The 11,669-nt window shown below is 35.6% G+C and overlaps 2 protein-coding genes across 2 annotated transcripts in view; both read left to right on the top strand.

Moving 5' to 3' along the window:
* Positions 1-877: 877 nt before the first annotated feature.
* Positions 878-4,445, top strand: LOC107744049 (probable G-protein coupled receptor 171). The gene is made up of 2 exons (XM_016557519.1): positions 878-1,011; positions 2,993-4,445. Exon 2 carries the CDS (start codon positions 3,279-3,281, stop codon positions 4,227-4,229), a length of 951 nt encoding a protein of 316 aa, XP_016413005.1. The 5' UTR covers positions 878-1,011; positions 2,993-3,278; the 3' UTR covers positions 4,230-4,445.
* Positions 4,446-5,780: 1,335 nt separating this feature from the next.
* The window catches only part of LOC107744022 (clarin-1-like), an 8,968-nt gene continuing 3,079 nt past the window's right edge, over positions 5,781-11,669 (top strand). Inside the window, exons 1-2 of the mRNA XM_016557481.1 lie at positions 5,781-6,263; positions 7,909-8,088. Coding sequence (XP_016412967.1) covers positions 5,939-6,263; positions 7,909-8,088 — 505 coding nt within the window. The 5' untranslated portion in view covers positions 5,781-5,938. The remainder of the gene's footprint in view (positions 6,264-7,908; positions 8,089-11,669) is intronic.

The following is an 11,669-nucleotide window of genomic DNA, read 5'->3' as shown; positions in this document are numbered from 1 at the left end:
TCTTTAAAAAAAAAAAAGAGAGAGAGAGAGAAAGAAAAAAGAGAAAAAAAGAAAGAAAGATGTGACATATTTATTTTGGACATGCATGTAGCTTGCTATAGCAAAAAATCCAGCATTTAAAATTAAAAATGTCATAATTATAAAATATTAAATTTGCCTTTTTAGCTTAAACGTGTTTTATTGCTGTCTGCTTTAATGCTTTATTGCTGTTTTATTCTGAGAAAAGGAACTGTGCATTAATTTCGTGAACTATGAAGCATTGCTGGGAATTTGTCAAAAACACTAGTTAATTACAGTGGAAAAACACTTTGAAATTACTTCTCTCCTATTTAAATGTCTTGCCCTTTTACTGGAAGTACTGTATTTTTGAGACATTTTCTCTTAAAACGGTAAACCTGAAGTGAACTGATTTGAAATACCTTAATGGTAGCATTACATGTTGTTGACAGTATATCTGGTTGAAGGCCAAACTGGTAATATTGTGCAAAACTGCATCTGAAAAACATCTATTACTGGATTCTCTGTCTGGTGGGTGTGCATTGTTTTGTTTGTGTTTTTTAATGACTTTGTTACTAGTCTACAGACACTCAATTTGATGTTAAATGACACTAACAGTGCAACTTTTATGTCCAACACATCGAATGGAAAGTCAAAGCCCACCTTTTGTCTTTCAAACCAGGAACTTACAGCACAGAGAGCGCATGCAAACGAGAGCCATAAACTAGTGGTTTGTGGTCGTCTACAGACACAGAATCTGGAAAGTTCACGTTTCCGCTGCGTCATTGCACAACATTGTAGGTGTGGTAAATGCTTTCCTCCATTGGCTGGTATAATTGAAACCAAACCAAACGGAAACTGGATTTGTAATGTAGTTGAGGCAGTGAAGAAACTTTCCGAACATGTATCTCAGTAGCTGTTTGGATCGTTCAACAAGACAAATATACAGCTAGAGAGCAGAATCGTATTACTCCAGCGTCTCATGTCTGCTGGAGAAGCCAGTCTGGGCATGCGGTAAGTTATCAAAATCGAATTCTGATACGAGGCACCATTTCTTCCTGAGATTGTACGCATCTGATAATTTGTCTAAAATGTTAATTTGAGGACTGATTTTTGATGTCCTCATGTATAATCAAAATAATGATTATGATATGTACATCCTAGAGAGACAGGTATGGGAAATTACAAATAATGTGCATTATATTAATGAGCAATGTAGGATAACTGAATTATTTTTTTTTTAAAGTAAAATAGAACAGTTTAAAGTAAAATAAATTACTTAGTTCCACCTCTAGTTTATTGTCCAAGAATATCGACGAGTTTCCTTTTTCAGCTCATTAGATGACCACAATCGGACTCACTTCCCTAAAGAGCATATTCAAGGTTTTTCTCATCACCATGTGTAGAATATGCTAACAAAGACCTGTTTTTTTGTCAAAACAATACATAATCTTTGTAAATTCGAATTTAAACGATGAGTTCTGAGGAAAAGACCTTGAATAATTTATTCGTTCTGGTCTGCTTGGAGTCCACCGGTCCACAAAATCCAAACAGATTGTATTGCAGCTGTGGGTTACGTTGAGAAAAATACGGAGTTATGTTTTTCATTTTCGTTTTTGTTCTGAAACGATAATGCGTGTTGTCAGTGACTTGAGGAAGAAGACAAACTAACTATTTGATTTGATTTTGGTATTCAGGGGATAAATTGTGAGCTCTTGAGGGGTCTCTTTATTAGTGAACCAGATGTTGAAAAATGCACAAAAAAAATGTAATTGAAATTATAGCTGATAGTTGTCATATTTATATCACATGAAAAGCATAACATTTATGATTTGTTATCACAAAACCCTGCTAAAATAAAAAAAATATATATACACTTTAAAAACTCTGACTGTCTGTATTATTACTGTGGAATGTGACAGGAGCATGATTTCATTTGCTACCTTTTTATTTGATTTTGCTGATTAATTTGACATTAATTTAACATTTCCTGCAGCAGCTTCACTTGAACTAGAAAAGTTAACGTACTTTAACATGCCTGCTTGAAACTTTGAATATTTGTAAGATTTCTTATGTGAATACACAGTTACAGATTATTTATTTATTTATTTGTTTGTTTGTTTGTTTGTTTGTTTAAATGAAACAAAAAATATATAAATTTAAACGATTAATTTGACATTTATTTAACATTTCCTGCAGCAGCTTCACTTGAACTAGAAAAGTTAACGTACTTTAACATGCCTGCTTGAAACTTTGAATATTTGTAAGATTTCTTATGTGAATACACAGTTACAGATTATTTATTTGTTTGTTTGTTTGTTTGTTTGTTTGCTTGTTTGTTTGCTTGTTTGTTTGTTTAAATGAAACAAAAAATATATAAATTTAAACACTGCTTTTATGAACATTGAGGACAAGATGGTTTACTAGAAAGCAAGTTGACTGCCAGGTGGTATAAATTTATTGGTAGCACTTTACAATAAGATGCCATTAGTTAATGCATTAACTAACATTAGTTATCAATTAGGAGTACATTAGTTAGGCCTACGGTATTTATTCATTAATTTCATTTTAATATTATAATCACTTTATTCATTTATTCACCTTAGTTATTCATTAAAGTTTATTTAATGAAAATACAACTATTCATTGTCAGTTCATGTTAGGTCAAGTCCATTAAATAATATGAACAGATATATATATTTATAACTTCTCATTTAATAATGTATTTAACAATTAACATTAACTAAGATTGAAAACATGCTTTAGATTTTTTTAGTTCTGTGTCATTTCTAATTACTATTCTATGCGTAAATACTAATGTAATTAATTAATGTTAATAAATAGAACCTTATTATAAAGTGTTACCAACTTATCTATTACGAGGACATTAATATTAAAGGACTAAACTAAACATGCTGTGAGCATGCTGTGAAAATATCAAGAAATAATTTAATTTAATATAATTGATTTTTTTTCCCTTTCTGTCTCTTTCCAGGATTGCGACATACCATTTTCTGTTTGATGCTGATAGGTGACATCATATCCTTGTGCAAGCAAACAGGAAAATGCTTTTGCGTGCTTAAACAGGGGATTTACCACTTCCTCCTCTGATACCTTTTACTTTCCGGTGAAGCGAAAGGCAGAACTGTGTTCAGATCAGCTTCGATTATTCTCCGTGGTCTGACAAGACCTAAAAGGAGAACTAAAACGTACTTATCCGATAGTCTTGGTTTGACTTGTTTAGGCCTAGTTTAAAGTTTACACAGTCCAGATCCAAAAGAATGGGGAGTACAAATGCCAGTGTCTGTGTGGTCAACGACAACATGGTGCCCTTCGCCACAGTCTACATCCTCATCTTTCTGTTTGGAATGGCTGCCAGCCTGGTGGCGCTGTGGGCTTTCATAACCAGCCGAAGTGCTAAAAAGTGCATTAATGTTTTTCTCATCAATCTTCTGACGTCCGACTTCCTCCTCATGTTGGCGTTACCTGTCAAGATTGCCAAAGATCTGGGCAACGGTTCGAAGAGTTTGATCATCTTTCACTGCCAAGTGAGTGCGCCGCTCATCTACATCAACATGTACGCGTCTATCATCTTTCTAGCTTTCGTTAGCGTGCAGCGCTACCTCCAGATCACCCGCAGCTCCAAACTGCTGCGACTGCAGGAAGTGGGCTTTGCGGTGCTGATGTCTTTGGTGGTCTGGCTCCTCGTGCTCTTCATCAACGTGCCCAACATGGCCATCCCTATCAAAGAAAACATTGAAGACAAAGTTGGGCTAACATGTTCGGATTTAAAAGATGATTTGGGCAAGCACTGGCACGCTTTGTCTGTGTTTCTGGGCATGGCCATCTTCTTCAACTCCTCGGTAGCGGTGCTGTTGTCCAACGGCCTGGTGCTGAAGCGGCTCTGGGGTCGGCGTGAATCTGACCCCGAGGAACAGGCTAGTGCCCAACATGCCTTCATAAACATCGCATTGGTGACCTTGGCATACGTGGTGTGCTTCGTGCCATACCACATTGTGCGTATGCCGTACACTTTTACTCAGATAAAGGTCATCACCGAATGCACATTAAGGAAGAGTCTCTTCCTGGCTAAAGAGTCGACTCTGCTTCTCGCCATCCTGCACCTGTGCTTTGACCCAGTGCTGTACTTTGTCATCTGCCGTGCATTCAGGAATCAGATCACGAAGGCCTTCTCAAAGAGAGGCAGCGTTCCAACCACAGACACAGAGTGAAAATTCACTTGGAGGAGAGTTATGGACCAAGTACCAGTGCAAAGTCATTTGCTGAATGTCAATGTAGGGTCAAGAAAGAGAGAAACTGGGGATCGGTAATGTAGGAAATTCTAGTTCATAAACATTTTGGAGCAAAATATGTACATATGTAAACATAATCCTTCTAATATGTGACCCTGGACCACAAAACCAGTCATAAGGGTCAATTTTTCGAAATTGAGATTTATACATCATCTGAAAGCTGAATAAATATTCTTTCCATTGATGTATGGTTTGTTATGATAGGACAATATTTGGTTGAGATACAACTATTTGAAAATCTGGAATCTGAGGGTGCAAAAAAATATATATATATTGAGGAATTTTTATATATTTACGGTAGGAAATTTACAAAATATCTTCATGGAACATGATCTTTACTTAATATCCTAATGATTTTTGGCATAAAAGAAAAATCTATAATTTTGACCCATACAATGTATTTTTGGCTATTGCTACAAATATACCCCAGCGACTTAAGACTGCTTTTGTGCTCCAGGGTCACATATGACTAAATCTACAGAAGATGGACTTTACAATGATGCTCAGAGGTGTTTGTCATAACCAAGAGCCAGGACTCCATCACCCCAAGGACAACCGCACCTCAAGCATGAATTTAATATGATTTTAGTGTTATTTACTGAACATCCAATGGGAGATTATTTGTATAATTTGTATTCCATATCCCAAATAAAAAGTGTGTTTCTCAAATTGTAAGTAAGGGTTGATTATAAAGAGCTTTTTTTTATTATTTAATTACTTTATTTTAAATAAATAACATTTTAAATACATTTAATTTTTTATAAATGCAATACATTATTTCTCTCTCTTGGGTCTTCCTTGTCTCTTTTTGATTAATGACCTTTTTGTTGCATTGTTAGGTAATTTAAATAACAAAAATATGTGGGGGAAGTCGTGGCCTAATGGTTAGAGAGTCGGACTCGTAACCCAAAGGTTGCGGGTTCGAGTCTCGTACCGGCAGGGATTGTAGGTGGGGGGAGTGAATGTACAGTGCTCTCTCCCACCTTCAATACCACGACTGAGGTGCCCTTGAGCAAGGCACCGAACCCCCAACTGCTCCCCGGGCACCGCAGCATAAATGGCTGCCCACTGCTCCGGGTGTGTGTTCACGGTGTGTGTGTGTTCACTGCTGTGTGTGTGCACTTAGGATGGGTTAAACGCAGAGCACTAATTCCTAGTGTGGGTCACCATACTTGGCCACATGTCACGTCACTTAATTTTTCCCAGAAATGACTGAAAGAAAGGTGTGAGTCATGTCTCTGATGACATGACTGTGTGTCAGAAAAGCTTTGTGTAGGCTGAGCTGTGGCTTGGGATATCCATTCATATTCATATATTTAGCTAGCCATAAATCCTCCATCACATCACACATAATAAACTCTGTATTTAAAGTTCACTTGTGGCTTTATTAAATGCAGCCAGAGATGTTGCTCTAATAACCAATCCGATGTAAGGTCACATCTTGCCTGATCACTGGTGCGAGACAGTCAACCCGGTTGCTTAGAGACGGAGTTCAGTGAATGCGCTTGGCGTAACTCTATCCAGAGAAGACATTGGGATGTGCTATCTAGCATTTGAGATCGTTGTATAGCATTCATGAGGGGAAATCGACAACAGCACAATGTCCTTTTCCGTGATGGAATCCAGGAATGTCGCCGTTACGCGTAATCGAGTGGATATCCATTGATTACTGTGGCTGTAGCTACTCGTCGCCAAACATCATGCCTTGCCGTCAAAAGAAAATTATATTCTCTGTTTCTGGCGTGCTTTGCTTTGGTTGTGTTCTGGTCGTAGCGGCCGCGATGGGGACGCAGTTTTGGGTTCAAGCTGCCGTTCTGTGCAAGACGGGCGCGCAGATCGTCAACGCGTCCGGAGCAGAGCTGGAGAAATTCATCGGAAGGACGCACTACGGACTTTTCCAGGGCCAGGGCATGAAACAGTGTGGTCTGGGAGACAGACCCTTTTATTTCTCTTGTGAGTAACTTAATCATCTAGAGAGTTCACCCACAAATTAAAAAAGATTGTCATCATTTACTCACCAGCATGTTGTTCCAAACATGTATGAGTTTCTTTCTTCTACTGAACACAAAAGAAGATATTTTGAAGAATGTTGGTAACAAACATGGCTGGTAGCCATTGACTTCTATAGTAAAAAAAATAAATAAAAATACTATAGTATTTTTTTTTTTACTATGGAAGTCAATGGCTACCAGCCATGTTTGTTACCAACATTCTTCAAAATATCTTCTATGTTCCACACACCAAAACTAACTAACTAACTAACTAACTAAACAAACAAACAAACAAAAATGTAAATAAATAAAATAAAATAAAAATACAGGTTTAGAACAAGTTGAGGGTGAATAAAAAAATGACAGAATTTTCATTTTTGGGTGAAATAGAAATACAAGTAAAACACACCAGAGATATGAACTTGAAGGGAAGTGACTTCAAATCCCTGTGACAGCAGTTGGTTAAAGGACACCGCAAAAATGGCTCAGAAAAGTGAAGTTAGTGATCAGGAAAGCTCTTGCATCATTTCTTTGCAGGTGTCACGTGTGCTTTCTGATTTTGTATCTAATGCAGTGACTTTTTAAATATTGATCCTTAATGTTATTATATGGCATCAGAAGGTTTGGTGTATAGGCCTAGTGCGCGAGTCATATGGACTACTTTCATATTTTTATACTGCTTTTGCATCCTTTATGAAGCCTTAAAGCTTTTGTAAATGCTTGGTAAAAGATCGACCGATATATTAGTCAAAGTTTCTTCTTTGTGTTCTATGAAAGAAAGAAAGATATGCAGGTTTGGAATGACATGAGGGTGAGTAAATGATGACAGAATTTTCAATTCAATTCTCTTTAAAGGTCCAAATACATTTTGAGGCCACTGATGTGTAACAAACCTATTTCAAATGATTGTATATAAAAAATGACTTTCATGAACACATCCCATTTTTTATTCATCATCAGTCTAATGCTTTGGAAAATTGTTCCTACATCTTTTATGCATAGCATGTAAATCCCCTTCAAACTACTTCTATAGAATAAATAGATTTAAAAGAGTCTAAGGGGCTGTTTCAAGAGACATCTGATTCATTGTTCAGTTTATCAGATTTTAGTTTTTCACTTGAGTTTTGGGAGGGACTCGTCTCATTGATGGGGTTTTGAATGGGGCTCAGATGGATCGTCTGTGACAGCTTCATGTACAATGATTCATTCTTTCCTAATGAGATTTGGAAAAGCCCCAGATTCGAGAGCCAGACTTTTAGCAGAACAAAAGAATATTGTCATTGTAATTTTTTTTTTTTTTTACTCACAGGAAGAAGCAAGCAAATTGTGGGCGAAAATGATCAGAGATGACTTTTAATGAGTGAAATCATTTTTCATACATACTGTACTCAGATCTTATCCTCAAAATTTTTCGGAGATAATAGTCAGAGTCAAAATGAAACAATAGCTAGTCACTCACAATAGCTTGAAGACATTGATGACAAATTAAAAACTGAGTCCCAGTACATTTTCCTCACATATGGATGAGAATAATTCATATCCTCACACATTCTAAGTTTAAACTCAAATGATGGAGATCATGTTCGACATCTTTTTATTCTGTGTAGTTTTCCCTGACCTGATGGACGTGGTCCCAGCCAGTCTGCATGTGAGCGTGATCTTCTTCTGCGCAGTGCTCATCGTCTTCTCCACAGTGTCCTGTGCCTTCTTCTTTTACAATGCTTTCGGAAGCCCATATGAGACACTGCATGGACCCCAGGGTCTTTACCTCTGGAACATGATAAGCTGTAAGACTTTGCTCAGATACACAAACACACACACACACACACACACACACACACGCAGAGACGTTTGGACACAGTCGCACCTGATGTACCTACAATGATCACTAATCACTAAACTTTGTTCACTCAGAAATTTGCAGTAGATTTGAGATATAATTACAGAAAAAAGTAACATTATATCGTCTTTGTCCCATGTACTTTATTATATTAATTATACTTTATTTACTTTATTATATTAATTAAAACACAATTTTTTTTAGAGTGTATTCTTTATTACTACTATTATTGAACTCATCAAATTATTATCAAACCAATCAAAACTTAAATGATTCTCACTTAGGACATTCTTGAAACCAACTTCATAAAGTCCATTTTGGGATACTTTGTAAACAGTAATAAAAATTACCATATGTATACTGTATGCCAAATTTCCTTAAAGTCCCCATGAAATCAAAATGAAAGTTTTTTGGGTGTTAGTATCAATATGTTAGTCTTAAGGTTATCTATAAGGCAGTGTGATCCAAAACAGTGACAAAATTCGCATTTAGAAGAATTCTACACAGAATGCTAGATTTTTTAGCAATATGGATGAGATTGTGGCTGGCATACCCTGCGGCTTTACGGAGCTCAACGGCTCTGAACGGCTCTAGCCTAAGCTGTGATATAAACGAGCGCTACTGGCTATTTTAAAAAGGGGCGGGGCTGCTTGATATGTCCCGCCCTGTCTTCCTGTTTCAGTTAAAATGACGTCAACACACAGAGTAACGCTGCGTGTTTCTAAGCATTTCAGGGGACCTTTAACTACACTGTAAAAATGATTTTTCAAAGATGTTAATAAAACAAATCCAAGATATGAATAGAAAGTTCAAAAGAGCAGCATTTATTCAAAATACTGAATAAAAGTATTATTTTCTGTAGTAAAATCAAAGATGTAAATAAAACGAAGATTTTTGAATTTTGTTTTACAAGCAAATACTATTTCAGTCTTCCGACTTCAAAATGTAATGTTTAATTCAACATGATACTTGCTGTTTCTCTGTCATTATTTGAGAAATTCACTGGCAATTTCTGAGCAAAAAATTGATTGAATGTACATTTTTTCAGTGTATCCAATCCTAATCATTCATTAAAAAATGAAATTAAATAACAATAATGATAATAATAATAATAATAATAATAGTAATTTAGTAAACAAAATAGCTTGGTAAATATAATAAAATAAAAAAATTCAGAAGTTCATAAAAATATATATTACAAAACTAATTTCACAAATAAAAATAACTATTTGTAATATTATGTAATATTATGTTAATGTAAAGCTTTTACCAGGTCAATAGCAGCTTGAATTCTTGAATCATGATAGAAACTCCATGTGATAAATATTTCACACATACATCCATTCAGACAGGGTCTTTAACTGAAGCACAGTAAAAACGAACCTCTGCAATTGTTAATAACTCTCTGTTCGTAGTGAGAAAGTGATCTCGGATGTCCTGAAAAAAAATAAAGAATTACATGATAAATAAATAAAGTGATGGAAATGAATGCGCTTGGTGGAACTGGCCAGATTTCCACTCCATCTCTAGTGTCAGTTCCCTCTGTTGTGTGTGTACTGATGGCACTCTAATAGGCCATTTGACCTGTCAAAGTCAAAAGTCAAAAAAATAAAGCAGGATCGCTTGCAGATAATGGAAAGTTGTTGTTAGACTCAACATACATCTGTTACTGTATCATGAATTTAGGCTTGGCTGGAACACTGTACTGACCAAACAGCAGCCAGTACTGGAGCAACCTATGAGTGGAAGTCTATTTGGTTTTCTGTGAAATCTTGTTTAAAACAAACAAACAAATACCTTTAAATATGTTTCTCGTTTAAACAAAAACATATCTGGAGAACCGCAAATGCTTTTTTCAAGTGTCTTTTCATTTTTACTGTGAGTAATCCAAGGCTGTCAAATAATGTAAAAAAAAAAAAAACTGTTTCATTTATTTCATTTTTTTTTTTTTTTCAAATAGTGTTGGCAAAATGAATATTGAATTTTACATTCTGAATATAGTTTAATGTGCCGTTTAAATGCATACATTTTGTTTCAGAAGAATCAGGGTATCTTCCAATCATTCGTTTTTTTTATTTAATATTGAAATCTGAAAAATCAAGAATCTGGCTTAATTTTTCGTTTTTACGTTCAGGGATAGTAAACGAATAAGCAACGTGAATATTCGATCTCTACATGTGGGCGGGAATGAAACGCCCCTCTCCGCTGATTGGTCAACCAAACATTACAACATAATAATAGTCCTCCGCTTCTATTGATTCTTATCGTGTTTATTTCTACTACATTTTATCTCTTTCTCTTCATCAAACAGCCAGATTAACGAATGGCTTGACACAAACCGTACCGAGGCAGAGCCTAGACAGAGCTTTCTTTTGTGTAGGCATAAATTCTGCAACCTACCCGTGAAATATTAGTTTATCTCATAAATATTCATTTACTTCGCACCTGCACTCACAACTACCTACTACACTCTAAAAAATGCTGGGTTGTATATGGACTCACCCAACCTTTGGGTTAAATTTTTACATTAAATTTTTAACCCAAAAGTTGGGTTAGTCCAAATTTGACCCAAAGTTGGGTTGAAACAACCCAGCATTTTTTAGAGTGTAGCCTATATCTTTGGCACACCGCCTGAATTATTATAGCTAACCACCTATTAAAATCTGTGTGGCAAAGCTGCGCGACGCACTTGCAGCGTGGGAAGAATCTATTGTAGACAAGCGCAGACCACTATTAATTTATGTGAACACAGGTAGTTTTAGACAATAAACTGAGTTTATTTAATTAATATCGAGTATTGGCCAGCTAACTGATAGCATACAAAATTGTTATTTTCTCTGCCAACTAAACCAAAGTCACAGAACCGTTGTGTGACTTTCTCGCAGCAGGTGCACAGAGTGGTGTATCATTCCTGAATGAATCAGAGTCTTTGAAAAACCCATTATTATAGACAACAATGCAATTACCAATTATTATAGACAGCTGCTTGATTTTATTCCTAAATGAATGAATGAAGCATTTAGAACGAATTGATTGAATAAAAGGCTCCTTTATTATCACAATGACTTACCGCCACCTAGTGGCGATATTACTTTCATAATTCAAGTTTCATTTCATTTTATTCATATTTCTGTATTAAAAATGTTGTATAAAACATTAATCTCATTTCATTATACATTTGTAATTGCTGTGTAAATGCACGCACAGCCGTCTGATCAGCATTAAACTGTAAATACATCTAAAAGCATCTTCAGACAGGTTCTATATCACTGAATACCGATTTAAGTGGTAGCAGCCTATTGTCATATTATTATCATTTATTTGATGTAAGAATTTAACATTAAAGATGACATACAAAAAAAATAAAATAAATAAATAAATAAAAACTGAAAATCAGTTGCCCCTTATGGGAAAGTTAATTTCTGACACTGATGACACTGGCTTATTTTTCGAAGTGTTATTTCAGGGTTTGGATATGTTCTTATAACTCAAACGAGTTCACCTTCAAATCATGACGTCAAATTCACA

Source organism: Sinocyclocheilus rhinocerous, unplaced genomic scaffold (assembly GCF_001515625.1).
Source record: "Sinocyclocheilus rhinocerous isolate Xijiao unplaced genomic scaffold, SAMN03320098_v1.1 scaffold407, whole genome shotgun sequence".
Classification (NCBI taxonomy): Eukaryota; Metazoa; Chordata; class Actinopteri; order Cypriniformes; family Cyprinidae; genus Sinocyclocheilus; species Sinocyclocheilus rhinocerous.
Note: the sequence above shows the minus strand (reverse complement) of the source record. Positions and strands in the feature narration are given on the sequence as shown.